The 14,153-nt window shown below is 37.4% G+C and overlaps 10 protein-coding genes across 10 annotated transcripts; 4 read left to right on the top strand and 6 right to left on the bottom strand.

Annotated features, from left to right (window-relative positions):
- Window positions 1-8: 8 nt before the first annotated feature.
- Window positions 9-1,496, top strand: BESB_050990 (uncharacterized protein; the record flags this gene model as incomplete). Its single annotated transcript, XM_029363535.1, has 1 exon — window positions 9-1,496. The coding sequence occupies one exon, from the start codon at window positions 9-11 to the stop codon at window positions 1,494-1,496; it is 1,488 nt and encodes a 495-aa protein (XP_029215005.1).
- On the bottom strand, window positions 1,479-1,838 carry BESB_050910 (uncharacterized protein; the record flags this gene model as incomplete). Its single annotated transcript, XM_029363527.1, has 1 exon — window positions 1,479-1,838. The coding sequence occupies one exon, from the start codon at window positions 1,836-1,838 to the stop codon at window positions 1,479-1,481; it is 360 nt and encodes a 119-aa protein (XP_029215003.1).
- On the top strand, window positions 1,770-2,150 carry BESB_051000 (uncharacterized protein; the record flags this gene model as incomplete). The annotated part of the gene is made up of 1 exon (XM_029363536.1): window positions 1,770-2,150. The coding sequence occupies exon 1, from the start codon at window positions 1,899-1,901 to the stop codon at window positions 2,148-2,150; it is 252 nt and encodes an 83-aa protein (XP_029215004.1). The 5' UTR covers window positions 1,770-1,898.
- A 400-nt stretch (window positions 2,151-2,550) lies between these two features.
- On the bottom strand, window positions 2,551-4,038 carry BESB_050900 (uncharacterized protein; the record flags this gene model as incomplete). Its single annotated transcript, XM_029363526.1, has 1 exon — window positions 2,551-4,038. One exon carries the CDS (start codon window positions 4,036-4,038, stop codon window positions 2,551-2,553), a length of 1,488 nt encoding a protein of 495 aa, XP_029215002.1.
- Window positions 4,039-4,291: 253 nt separating this feature from the next.
- On the top strand, window positions 4,292-5,370 carry BESB_051010 (uncharacterized protein; the record flags this gene model as incomplete). Its single annotated transcript, XM_029363537.1, has 1 exon — window positions 4,292-5,370. The coding sequence occupies exon 1, from the start codon at window positions 4,666-4,668 to the stop codon at window positions 5,368-5,370; it is 705 nt and encodes a 234-aa protein (XP_029215001.1). The 5' UTR covers window positions 4,292-4,665.
- Window positions 5,371-6,662: 1,292 nt separating this feature from the next.
- BESB_051020 (uncharacterized protein) lies at window positions 6,663-7,986 on the top strand. The gene has a single exon (XM_029363538.1). The coding sequence runs from the start codon at window positions 7,073-7,075 to the stop codon at window positions 7,439-7,441; it is 369 nt and encodes a 122-aa protein (XP_029215000.1). The 5' UTR covers window positions 6,663-7,072; the 3' UTR covers window positions 7,442-7,986.
- Window positions 7,987-8,480: 494 nt separating this feature from the next.
- Window positions 8,481-9,556, bottom strand: BESB_051060 (uncharacterized protein; the record flags this gene model as incomplete). Its single annotated transcript, XM_029363542.1, has 1 exon — window positions 8,481-9,556. The coding sequence occupies one exon, from the start codon at window positions 9,554-9,556 to the stop codon at window positions 9,170-9,172; it is 387 nt and encodes a 128-aa protein (XP_029214999.1). The 3' UTR covers window positions 8,481-9,169.
- A 2,991-nt stretch (window positions 9,557-12,547) lies between these two features.
- BESB_051050 (uncharacterized protein) lies at window positions 12,548-12,848 on the bottom strand. The gene has a single exon (XM_029363541.1). The coding sequence runs from the start codon at window positions 12,780-12,782 to the stop codon at window positions 12,576-12,578; it is 207 nt and encodes a 68-aa protein (XP_029214998.1). The 5' UTR covers window positions 12,783-12,848; the 3' UTR covers window positions 12,548-12,575.
- Window positions 12,849-12,956: 108 nt separating this feature from the next.
- BESB_050890 (uncharacterized protein) lies at window positions 12,957-13,497 on the bottom strand (the record flags this gene model as incomplete). The annotated part of the gene is made up of 2 exons (XM_029363525.1): window positions 12,957-13,394; window positions 13,459-13,497. The coding sequence occupies 2 exons, from the start codon at window positions 13,495-13,497 to the stop codon at window positions 12,957-12,959; spliced, it is 477 nt and encodes a 158-aa protein (XP_029214997.1).
- An 85-nt stretch (window positions 13,498-13,582) lies between these two features.
- BESB_050880 (uncharacterized protein) lies at window positions 13,583-14,153 on the bottom strand (the record flags this gene model as incomplete). Its single annotated transcript, XM_029363524.1, has 1 exon — window positions 13,583-14,153. The coding sequence occupies exon 1, from the start codon at window positions 13,994-13,996 to the stop codon at window positions 13,583-13,585; it is 414 nt and encodes a 137-aa protein (XP_029214996.1). The 5' UTR covers window positions 13,997-14,153.

The following is a 14,153-nucleotide window of genomic DNA, read 5'->3' as shown; positions in this document are numbered from 1 at the left end:
AAGCAAACATGATTACCGTGATATTGAAATCCAACACTTTTAGCTGTCTTAAGCAGTCCAGTGGGGTGGTGGTGTACTGCAATCATAAAGAACTTGGTTGTCTGTATCTCATAACCGGAGTCATCTTCAGTATTCTAGGAACTATAATGTCTTTGTTTATTCGATTTGAGTTATACAGTTCTGGATCGCGGATCATTTGTACAGAGACGATAGCTACTTATAATGTGATAATAACGATACATGGCCTAGCTATGATCTTTATGTTCTTAATGCCTGCTTTGTACGGAGGATATGGTAACTTCTTTGTACCAATATATATTGGTGGTTCGGAAGTCGTTTTCCCAAGAACTAACGCGATCTCCTATTTTCTAGTACCATTAGGTTCTGTGTTGTTAACTCAAAGTATTTGTTCCGAGTTTGGTAGTGGTCTTGGTTGGACAATGTATCCTCCACTAAGTACTAGCTTGATGGTGTTAAATCCAGAGGCAACTGATTGGATTATCGGAGGTCTTGCAGTACTAGGAATTAGTAGTATTTTAAGTTCTATTAACTTCCTTGGTACTTGCGTCTTCATGGGTTCTAATGCTGGTGCTAAGAACTATATTCTATATATCTGGGCTATCATATTTACTGCCCTTATGTTAGTCTTCACTCTACCTATTCTTACTGGTGGATTAGTTATGATCCTTCTTGATCTACACGTAAACACTGAATTTTATGATTCTATGTATTCTGGTGATAGTGTACTTTATCAACATCTATTCTGGTTCTTCGGACATCCAGAGGTATACATTCTAATTTTACCTGCTTTTGGTGTAGTCTCGCAGACATTATCTATGTATGCTGCTAGATCTGTCTTCGGTGGACAATCTATGATCTTAGCTATGGGTTGTATTTCTATTCTAGGTTCCTTAGTATGGGCACATCATATGATGACAGTCGGTCTAGAGGTAGATACCAGAGCTTATTTCTCTGCTATGACTATTATGATTGCAATTCCTACCGGTACTAAGATTTTCAACTGGTTAGGTACCTATATGGCTAGCCATACAACTACAAGAACTGTAGATCTATGGGCTGCTCTTAGTTTTATCCTATTGTTTACTCTAGGTGGTACTACAGGTGTAGTTATGGGTAACGCTGGTATGGATATTGCCCTACATGATACATACTATATTGTAGCTCATTTCCATTTCGTATTATCTCTTGGTGCAGTACTAGCTACTATATGTGGCTTTATCTTCTATAGCAGAGATATGTTCGGAGATACTGTAAATCTATTCCATGTAAATACCGGTGCTTCTCCATATTTAAGCATCTGGTTTGTAGTCTTCTTAGGTAGTATCTTATTAATTTTCATCCCTATGCATATACTTGGTTTCAACGTTATGCCAAGAAGGATACCAGATTACCCTGATTATCTTTGTTATATTAATACATGGTGTTCAATTGGTTCTATATCCACAATAGTTATCATCTTAACTATGCTCTGCTAATGCACTTAACATGATGGTCATGAAAAGCACAAGAGAACTTGGATCCGGTAAACAAAGACCTTCAAGATCTAAACCAGTAGTCCAACTCGTAGTATATACTCCCCAGAAAAAGCTGATAAATAATCCTGTCTCAGAGATGATAACTCCAAGTACGATGCTACTGATTAGACTAGCATCTGAGTAGTAGTTTTCTCTCGCTGTTAAGATGAGTGAGAACAAGAATCCATATATTACGCCTAGAACATAACCGATGTGGAATAATCTTAATGTAGTAGGATATTGAAATCCAACACTTTTAGCTGTCTTAAGCAGTCCAGTGGGGTGGTGGTGTACTGCAATCATAAAGAACTTGGTTGTCTGTATCTCATAACCGGAGTCATCTTCAGTATTCTAGGAACTATAATGTCTTTGTTTATTCGATTTGAGTTATACAGTTCTGGATCGCGGATCATTTGTACAGAGACGATAGCTACTTATAATGTGATAATAACGATACATGGCCTAGCTATGATCTTTATGTTCTTAATGCCTGCTTTGTACGGAGGATATGGTAACTTCTTTGTACCAATATATATTGGTGGTTCGGAAGTCGTTTTCCCAAGAACTAACGCGATCTCCTATTTTCTAGTACCATTAGTGAACTCTTTTGTCTGATCCTAAGTACGCAGTGAGCTAACTAGATACAAGGAACTTGACAAGCATTAATAGATTTATATAAACGACAAGGACATGAGTCTACTGGATTTTATAATACAGGGTTGAACTGTGGGTTAGTTTCAATGCCCAAGGCAGAGCACTGGATTGGATACCCAGGGAACTGTGCTCCCATTAATAAGAATCATATTCTAAGTCACCAGGCATGCAATACCAATCAGATAACAACTGAAGCTAGACTCCATGTTACACTTACTAAAATGGGATTCCTAGGTTGATATAAACTACCTTTTTCTGGGGAGTATATACTACGAGTTGGACTACTGGTTTAGATCTTGAAGGTCTTTGTTTACCGGATCCAAGTTCTCTTGTGCTTTTCATGACCATCATGTTAAGTGCATTAGCAGAGCATAGTTAAGATGATAACTATTGTGGATATAGAACCAATTGAACACCATGTATTAATATAACAAAGATAATCAGGGTAATCTGGTATCCTTCTTGGCATAACGTTGAAACCAAGTATATGCATAGGGATGAAAATTAATAAGATACTACCTAAGAAGACTACAAACCAGATGCTTAAATATGGAGAAGCACCGGTATTTACATGGAATAGATTTACAGTATCTCCGAACATATCTCTGCTATAGAAGATAAAGCCACATATAGTAGCTAGTACTGCACCAAGAGATAATACGAAATGGAAATGAGCTACAATATAGTATGTATCATGTAGGGCAATATCCATACCAGCGTTACCCATAACTACACCTGTAGTACCACCTAGAGTAAACAATAGGATAAAACTAAGAGCAGCCCATAGATCTACAGTTCTTGTAGTTGTATGGCTAGCCATATAGGTACCTAACCAGTTGAAAATCTTAGTACCGGTAGGAATTGCAATCATAATAGTCATAGCAGAGAAATAAGCTCTGGTATCTACCTCTAGACCGACTGTCATCATATGATGTGCCCATACTAAGGAACCTAGAATAGAAATACAACCCATAGCTAAGATCATAGATTGTCCACCGAAGACAGATCTAGCAGCATACATAGATAATGTCTGCGAGACTACACCAAAAGCAGGTAAAATTAGAATGTATACCTCTGGATGTCCGAAGAACCAGAATAGATGTTGATAAAGTACACTATCACCAGAATACATAGAATCATAAAATTCAGTGTTTACGTGTAGATCAAGAAGGATCATAACTAATCCACCAGTAAGAATAGGTAGAGTGAAGACTAACATAAGGGCAGTAAATATGATAGCCCAGATATATAGAATATAGTTCTTAGCACCAGCATTAGAACCCATGAAGACGCAAGTACCAAGGAAGTTAATAGAACTTAAAATACTACTAATTCCTAGTACTGCAAGACCTCCGATAATCCAATCAGTTGCCTCTGGATTTAACACCATCAAGCTAGTACTTAGTGGAGGATACATTGTCCAACCAAGACCACTACCAAACTCGGAACAAATACTTTGAGTTAACAACACAGAACCTAATGGTACTAGAAAATAGGAGATCGCGTTAGTTCTTGGGAAAACGACTTCCGAACCACCAATATATATTGGTACAAAGAAGTTACCATATCCTCCGTACAAAGCAGGCATTAAGAACATAAAGATCATAGCTAGGCCATGTATCGTTATTATCACATTATAAGTAGCTATCGTCTCTGTACAAATGATCCGCGATCCAGAACTGTATAACTCAAATCGAATAAACAAAGACATTATAGTTCCTAGAATACTGAAGATGACTCCGGTTATGAGATACAGACAACCAAGTTCTTTATGATTGCAGTACACCACCACCCCACTGGACTGCTTAAGACAGCTAAAAGTGTTGGATTTCAATATCACGGTAATCATGTTTGCTTGGAAGCTGGAAGACGGAATCGTTATTAAGCGCCAGGTAGTCCTGGACACTGAATCCATGAGCGTGAACATTGGATGTCACCATGGTTATAGTTACGGTACATATATAAAATCTACAGTACGATTTGAGATTTGTTACGTGACGAGCGGTGTGTTTAAGACTAGTTTACATGCGCTCATTTTAATATGTAGTTATTTAACGAAGTTCTATTGTGCTAGCATGGTTTCGAGAACACACCAAATTTCCATGAGTCTATTCCGGGCACACCTCGTCTTTTATCGGTGTGCTCTCAATCTAAATTCATCTTATAACTTTGGTTTCTTAGTTGCAATTACCTTTGTACTCCAAATAATTACAGGTATCACTTTAGCGTTCCGATATACTTCTGAAGCATCTTGTGCATTTGCTAGTGTTCAACATCTAGTTAGAGAGGTAGCAGCAGGATGGGAATTTAGGATGTTGCATGCAACAACTGCTTCTTTCGTCTTCTTGTGTATCTTAATACACATGTCTCGAGGTATGTATAACTCCAGCTATAGTTATTTAACTACTGCTTGGATGTCTGGTTTAGTTTTATATCTACTTACTATAGCCACTGCTTTCCTCGGTTATGTACTACCATGGGGACAGATGAGTTTCTGGGTGCTACAGTCATTACTAATCTCCTTTCTCCAATACCATATTTAGTACCTTGGTTACTCGGTGGATACTATGTATCTGATGTAACATTAAAACGATTCTTTGTATTGCACTTTATATTACCTTTTGTAGGTTGCATTCTAATTGTATTACACATCTTCTATTTACATTTAAATGGTTCTAGTAACCCTGCAGGTATTGATTCCGCACTTAAAGTAGCCTTCTATCCTCATATGTTAATGACCGATGCTAAATGTCTATCCTATCTAATTGGTTTAATTTTCTTACAAACGGCTTTTGGTTTGATTGAATTATCGCACCCAGATAACTCCATACCAGTGAACCGGTTTGTAACTCCGCTTCATATCGTACCTGAATGGTACTTTTTAGCATATTATGCGGTGTTAAAAGTAATCCCATCCAAAACCGGTGGTTTGTTAGTATTTATGTCCTCTCTCATTAACTTAGCTCTTTTATCTGAAATTCGAGCTTTGAATACTCGAATGTTGATACGACAACATTTTATGACTCGAAATGTAGTCAGTGGATGGGTAATTATTTGGGTATACAGTATGATCTTCTTGATTATTATTGGTAGTGCTATTCCACAAGCGACTTATATCTTATATGGTAGATTAGCTACTATCGTATATCTTACTACCGGATTGGTTCTATGCTTATACTAAATCAATAGTTATAATGACTACAGCTTCCAAGCAAACATGATTACCGTGATATTGAAATCCAACACTTTTAGCTGTCTTAAGCAGTCCAGTGGGGTGGTGGTGTACTGCAATCATAAAGAACTTGGTTGTCTGTATCTCATAACCGGAGTCATCTTCAGTATTCTAGGAACTATAATGTCTTTGTTTATTCGATTTGAGTGAACACATAAGATCATCGAATTTAACGGTATGCTCCTGAAAGTAACGGTACAAGCTGTAAACAAAGGACTCCTTAACTTAAACTGAGGAGTCAAGTAGGTACAAACCGTACAAGGATTAATTATGTCCATCTGTGCATCTAAGTTGAGACTATCGGTTATATATTTTAGACGCTAACTTCCCGGCTAAACTTTGACTTATTAAACCAGCCTGGATCATAAAAGTACTATGTATGGTAAGATTGAGCGTGGACTATCGAATGAAACAATGTGCTCCAACGCTAGTCTAAGTCTCTAACATACCTTTTACCTACAACTGTACGGAACGTAACAAACCTCCAGGCAAAGAACTTGGTATTCTGTTCTAATTCCCCGTGGTAAACACAGTCAACGAATGGCGGAAGGAGCATTCATATGTTATGCAGTTGTCTTAGGAGAGATTACTCTAGATTTAGCATTCATCTACAGCTACGGTAACTGTTGTGTTTAAATAGCGGTTAACCTTTCCTTTTCCTTACGTACTCAGGGCATGCAATACCAATCAGATAACAACTGAAGCTAGACTCCATGTTACACTTACTAAAATGGGATTCCTAGGTTGATATAAACTACCTTTTTCTGGGGAGTATATACTACGAGTTGGACTACTGGTTTAGATCTTGAAGGTCTTTGTTTACCGGATCCAAGTTCTCTTGTGCTTTTCATGACCATCATGTTAAGTGCATTAAGTATAGTGGTATCCAGCGTATATTTGAAAAACCAACATTTGTATACAAGCTGTACGAATATCATGACATTCACTTTGGTAGTCGCCTTCTTAATGTTAGTCTGTACGGAATACACGGATCGGATTCTTGTTGGCCTGGCACCTGTTTAGTAACTGGAATGAACGCTTTTTACGCCTGGTATGCATGGATAATACTCGACTCTTCTATAGTTTAAACCGCTACTGCTGGGACTGTATATTATGTACTTACGGTAGTACTATCAAGCCTCTTCTTCCAAATAGATTTCATGGAAAACCTAAAATTCGCATGTTTGATTGACATTTAGCCGCTAATATACAATCATCCAAGATATATTTATCTATCGCAGGTTCGGTCTAATGTCCCGTTATACTATATAGATCACATGGCTTCTGGTACTTTGAGATCATGCTAACGGCGAGAAGGGAAGTGTGTTTCAATAACTAGCTGAGTGCTTGTACGGAGGATATGGTAACTTCTTTGTACCAATATATATTGGTGGTTCGGAAGTCGTTTTCCCAAGAACTAACGCGATCTCCTATTTTCTAGTACCATTAGGTTCTGTGTTGTTAACTCAAAGTATTTGTTCCGAGTTTGGTAGTGGTCTTGGTTGGACAATGTATCCTCCACTAAGTACTAGCTTGATGGTGTTAAATCCAGAGGCAACTGATTGGATTATCGGAGGTCTTGCAGTACTAGGAATTAGTAGTATTTTAAGTTCTATTAACTTCCTTGGTACTTGCGTCTTCATGGGTTCTAATGCTGGTGCCTAAGAACTATATTCTATATATCTGGGCTATCATATTTACTGCCCTTATGTTAGTCTTCACTCTACCTATTCTTACTGGTGGATTAGTTATGATCCTTCTTGATCTACACGTAAACACTGAATTTTATGATTCTATGTATTCTGGTGATAGTGTACTTTATCAACATCTATTCTGGTTCTTCGGACATCCAGAGGTATACATTCTAATTTTACCTGCTTTTGGTGTAGTCTCGCAGACATTATCTATGTATGCTGCTAGATCTGTCTTCGGTGGACAATCTATGATCTTAGCTTATGGGTTGTATTTCTATTCTAGGTTCCTTAGTATGGGCACATCATATGATGACAGTCGGTTCTAGAGGTAGATACCAGAGCTTATTTCTCTGCTATGACTATTATGATTGCAATTCCTACCGGTACTAAGATTTTCAACTGGTTAGGTACCTTATATGGCTAGCCATACAACTACAAGAACTGTAGATCTATGGCTGCTCTTAGTTTTATCCTATTGTTTACTCTAGGTGTACTACAGGTGTAGTTATGGGTAACGCTGGTATGGATATTGCCCTACATGATACATACTATATTGTAGCTCATTTCCATTTCGTATTATCTCTTGGTGCAGTACTAGCTACTATATGTGGCTTTATCTTCTATAGCAGAGATATGTTCGGAGATACTGTAAATCTATTCCATGTAAATACCGGTGCTTCTCCATATTTAAGCATCTGGTTTGTAGTCTTCTTAGGTAGTATCTTATTAATTTTCATCCCTATGCATTATACTTGGTTTCAACGTTATGCCAAGAAGGATACCAGATTACCCTGATTATCTTTGTTATATTAATACATGGTGTTCAATTGGTTCTATATCCACAATAGTTATCATCTTAACTATGCTCTGCTAATGCACTTAACATGATGGTCATGAAAAGCACAAGAGAACTTGGATCCGGTAAACAAAGACCTTCAAGATCTAAACCAGTAGTCCAACTCGTAGTATATACTCCCCAGAAAAAGGTAGTTTATATCAACCTAGGAATCCCATTTTAGTAAGTGTAACATGGAGTCTAGCTTCAGTTGTTATCTGATTGGTATTGCATGCCCTGAGTACGTAAGGAAAAGGAAAGGTTAACCGCTATTTAAACACAACAGTTACCGTAGCTGTAGATGAATGCTAAATCTAGAGTATCTCTCCTAAGACACTGCATAATATGATGCTCCTTCCGCCATTCGTTGACTGTGTTTACCACGGGAATTAGAAACAGAATACCAAGTTCTTTATGATTGCAGTACACCACCACCCCACTGGACTGCTTAAGACAGCTAAAAGTGTTGGATTTCAATATCACGGTAATCATGTTTGCTTGGAAGCTGTAGTCATTATAACTATTGATTTATATAAGCATAGAACCAATCCGGTAGTAAGATATACGATAGTAGCTAATCTACCATATAAGATATAAGTCGCTTGTGGAATAGCACTACCAATAATAATCAAGAAGATCATACTGTATACCCAAATAATTACCCATCCACTGACTACATTTCGAGTCATAAAATGTTGTCGTATCAACATTCGAGTATTCAAAGCTCGAATTTCAGATAAAAGAGCTAAGTTAATGAGAGAGGACATAAATACTAACAAACCACCGGTTTTGGATGGGATTACTTTTAACACCGCATAATATGCTAAAAAGTACCATTCAGGTACGATATGAAGCGGAGTTACAAACCGGTTCACTGGTATGGAGTTATCTGGGTGCGATAATTCAATCAAACCAAAAGCCGTTTGTAAGAAAAATTAAACCAATTAGATAGGATAGACATTTAGCATCGGTCATTAACATATGAGGATAGAAGGCTACTTTAAGTGCGGAATCAATACCTGCAGGGTTACTAGAACCATTTAAATGTAAATAGAAGATGTGTAATACAATTAGAATGCAACCTACAAAAGGTAATATAAAGTGCAATACAAAGAATCGTTTTAATGTTACATCAGATACATAGTATCCACCGAGTAACCAAGGTACTAAATATGGTATTGGAAAAGGAGATTAGTAATGACTGTAGCACCCCAGAAACTCATCTGTCCCATGGTAGTACATAACCGAGGAAAGCAGTGGCTATAGTAAGTAGATATAAAACTAAACCAGACATCCAAGCAGTAGTTAAATAACTATAGCTGGAGTTATACATACCTCGAGACATGTGTATTAAGATACACAAGAAGACGAAAGAAGCAGTTGTTGCATGCAACATCCTAAATTCCCATCCTGCTGCTACCTCTCTAACTAGATGTTGAACACTAGCAAATGCACAAGATGCTTCAGAAGTATATCGGAACGCTAAAGTGATACCTGTAATTATTTGGAGTACAAAGGTAATTGCAACTAAGAAACCAAAGTTATAAGATGAATTTAGATTGAGAGCACACCGATAAAAGACGAGGTGTGCCCGGAATAGACTCATGGAAATTTGGTGTGTTCTCGAAACCATGCTAGCACAATAGAACTTCGTTAAATAACTACATATTAAAATGAGCGCATGTAAACTAGTCTTAAACACACCGCTCGTCACGTAACAAATCTCAAATCGTACTGTAGATTTTATATATGTACCGTAACTATAACCATGGTGACATCCAATGTTCACGCTCAATCTTACCATACATAGTACTTTTATGATCCCAGGCTGGTTTAATAAGTCAAAGTTTAGCCGGGAAGTTAGCGTCTAAAATATATAACCGATAGTCTCAACTTAGATGCACAGATGGACATAATTAATCCTTGTACGGTTTGTACCTACTTGACTCCTCAGTTTAAGTTAAGGAGTCCTTTGTTTACAGCTTGTACCGTTACTTTCAGGAGCATACCGTTAAATTCGATGATCTTATGTGTTCACTCAAATCGAATAAACAAAGACATTATAGTTCCTAGAATACTGAAGATGACTCCGGTTATGAGATACAGACAACCAAGTTCTTTATGATTGCAGTACACCACCACCCCACTGGACTGCTTTAAGACAGCTAAAAAGTGTTGGATTTCAATATCACGGTAATCATGTTTGCTTGGAAGCTGTAGTCATTATAACTATTGATTTAGTATAAGCATAGAACCAATCCGGTAGTAAGATATACGATAGTAGCTAATCTACCATATAAGATATAAGTCGCTTGTGGAATAGCACTACCAATAATAATCAAGAAGATCATACTTGTATACCCAAATAATTACCCATCCACTGACTACATTTCGAGTCAATTAAAATGTTGTCGTATCAACATTCGAGTATTCAAAGCTCGAATTTCAGATAAAGAGCTAAGTTAATGAGAGAGGACATAAATACTAACAAACCACCGGTTTTGGATGGGATTACTTTTAACACCGCATAATATGCTAAAAAGTACCATTCAGGTACGATATGAAGCGGAGTTACAAACCGGTTCACTGTATGGAGTTATCTGGGTGCGATAATTCGACATAGCTTGTGATGTTAAGGAGCATAGGAGATGCTACACGCCTTTATTATTGGTACTGCATTGATATAATTATCGTACAAGCACTCAGCTAGTTATTGAAACACACTTCCCTTCTCGCCGTTAGCATGATTCTCAAAGTTACCAGAAGCCATGTGATCTATATAGTATAACGGGACATTAGACCGAACCCTGCGATAGATAAATATATCTTGGATGATTGTATATTAGCGGCTAAATGTCAATCAAACATGCGAATTTTAGGTTTTCCATGAAATCTATTTGGAAGAAAGAGGCTTGATAGTACTACCCGTAAAGTACATAATATACAGTCCCAGCAGTAGCGGTTTAAACTATAGAAGAGTCGAGTATTATCCATGCATACCAGGCGTAAAAAGCGTTCATAGCCAGTTACTAAACAGGTGCCAGGCCAACAAGAATCCGATCCGTGTATTCCGTAGCAGACTAACATTAAGAAGGCGACTACCAAAGTGAATGTCATGATATTCGTACAGCTTGTATACAAATGTTGGTTTTTCAAATATACGCTGGATACCACTATACTTAATGCACTTAACATGAGTGGTCATGGAAAAGCACAAGAGAACTTGGATCCGGTAAACAAAGACCTTCAAGATCTAAACCAGTAGTCCAACTCGTAGTATATACTCCCAGAAAAAGGTAGTTTATATCAACCTAGGAATCCCATTTTAGTAAGTGTAACATGGAGTCTAGCTTCAGTTGTTATCTGATTGGTATTGCATGCCTGGTGACTTAGAATATGATTCTTATTAATGGGAGCACAGTTCCCTGGGTATCCAATCCAGTGCTCTGCCTTGGGCATTGAAACTAACCCACAGTTCAACCCTGTATTATAAAATCCAGTAGACTCATGTCCTTGTCGTTTATATAAATCTATTAATGCTTGTCAAGTTCCTTGTATCTAGTTAGCTCACTGCGTACTTAGGATCAGACCAAAAAGAGTTCACTAATGTACTAGAAAATAGGAGATCGCGTTAGTTCTTTGGGAAAACGACTTCCGAACCACCAATATATATTGGTACAAAGAAGTTACCATATCCTCCGTACAAGCACTCAGCTAGTTATGAAACACACTTCCCTTCTCGCCGTTAGCATGATCTCAAAGTACCAAAAGCCATGTGATCTATATAGTATAACGGGACATTAGACCGAACCTGCGATAGATAAATATATCTTGGATGATTGTATATTAGCGGCTAAATGTCAATCAAAACATGCGAATTTTAGGTTTTCCATGAAATCTATTTGGAAGAAAGAGCTTGATAGTACTACCGTAAGTACATAATATACAGTCCCAGCAGTAGCGTTAAAACTATAGAAGAGTCGAGTATTATCCATGCATACCAGGCGTAAAAAGCGTTCATCCAGTTACTAAACAGGTGCCAGGCCAACAAGAATCCGATCCGTGTATTCCGTACAGACTAACATTAAGAAGGCGACTACCAAAGTGAATGTCATGATATTCGTACAGCTTGTATACAAATGTTGGTTTTTCAAAATATACGCTGGATACCACTATACTTAATGCACTTAACATGAATGGTCATGAAAAGCACAAGAGAACTTGGATCCGGTAAACAAAGACCTTCAAGATCTAAACCAGTAGTCCAACTCGTAGTATATACTCCCAGAAAAAGGTAGTTTATATCAACTAGGAATCCCATTTTAGTAAGTGTAACATGGAGTCTAGCTTCAGTTGTTATCTGATTGGTATTGCATGCCTGGTGACTTAGAATAATTCTTATTAATGGGAGCACAGTTCCCTGGTATCCAATCCAGTGCTCTGCCTTGGGCATTGAAACTAACCCACAGTTCAACCCTGTATTATAAAATCCAGTAGACTCATGTCCTTGTCGTTTATATAAATCTATTAATGCTTGTCAAGTTCCTTGTATCTAGTTAGCTCACTGCGTACTTAGGATCAGACCAAAAGAGTTCACTAATGGTACTAGAAAATAGGAGATCGCGTTAGTTCTTGGGAAAACGACTTCCGAACCACCAAATATATATTGGTACAAAGAAGTTACCATATCCTCCGTACAAAGCAGGCATTAAGAACATAAAGATCATAGCTAGGCCATGTATCGTTATTATCACATTATAAGTAGCTATCGTCTCTGTACAAATGATCCGCGATCCAGAACTGTATAACTCAAATCGAATAAACAAAGACATTATAGTTCCTAGAATACTGAAGATGACTCCGGTTATGAGATACAGACAACCAAGTTCTTTATGATTGCAGTACACCACCACCCCACTGGACTGCTTAAGACAGCTAAAAGTGTTGGATTTCAATATCACGGTAATCATGTTTGCTTGGAAGCTGTAGTCATTATAACTATTGATTTAGTATAAGCATAGAACCAATCCGGTAGTAAGATATACGATAGTAGCTAATCTACCATATAAGATATAAGTCGCTTGTGGAATAGCACTACCAATAATAATCAAGAAGATCATACTGTATACCCAAATAATTACCCATCCACTGACTACATTTCGAGTCATAAAATGTTGTCGTATCAACATTCGAGTATTCAAAGCTCGAATTTCAGATAAAAGAGCTAAGTTAATGAGAGAGGACATAAATACTAACAAACCACCGGTTTTGGATGGGATTACTTTAACATAATATGCTAAAAAGTACCATTCAGGTACGATATGAAGCGGAGTTACAAACCGGTTCACTGGTATGGAGTTATCTGGGTGCGATAATTCAATCAAACCAAAAGCCGTTTGTAAGAAAATTAAACCAATTAGATAATATGGTAGATAGGGAACAAACTGTCTCCAGACGTTCTTAACCCAGCTCACGTATTACATCTGACGGTGAACTAGCGTTCCTAACTGAATCTTGTTCAATAACAAGGGAGTAATGAGCCGACATGGAGGTGCTGATACAATCCGAGGATTAGAACTCCCAATATTATCTGACCTGTTATCCCCGGCGTACCTTACGACCGTTATATGATTTAGAGATAGAATGTAATGTGGATTAATATCCACATGGTTTCTACAAAGTGTAGATATAAAATAGTGAATGGTTCTGTAAAGATCTTGCATAACATACCTTTAGATTTGCTTAGCATTATAGAGCTTGTAGGCATGTAAGTAACTAAAGAACTATAGATACTTTGAGTGAAGAATACAAGGATAGCTCCAACAATAACATGGCTAAAATGTATACCAGTTAAGATGAAAAGTCCATTACCAAATGCATTATCATTAATATAAAGAGATAGTCCTAAGTATTCCGTACAGACTAACATTAAGAAGGCGACTACCAAAGTGAATGTCATGATATTCGTACAGCTTGTATACAAATGTTGGTTTTTCAAATATACGCTGGATACCACTATACTTAATGCACTTAACATGATGGTCATGAAAAGCACAAGAGAACTTGGATCCGGTAAACAAAGACCTTCAAGATCTAAACAGTAGTCCAACTCGTAGTATATACTCCCCAGAAAAAGGTAGTTTATATCAACCTAGGAATCCCATTTTAGTAAGTGTAACATGGAGTCTAGCTTCAGTTATCTG

The sequence above is a fragment of the Besnoitia besnoiti genome, assembly GCF_002563875.1.
Source record: "Besnoitia besnoiti strain Bb-Ger1 chromosome Unknown contig00031, whole genome shotgun sequence".
Taxonomy (NCBI): domain Eukaryota; phylum Apicomplexa; class Conoidasida; order Eucoccidiorida; family Sarcocystidae; genus Besnoitia; species Besnoitia besnoiti.
Note: the sequence above shows the minus strand (reverse complement) of the source record. Positions and strands in the feature narration are given on the sequence as shown.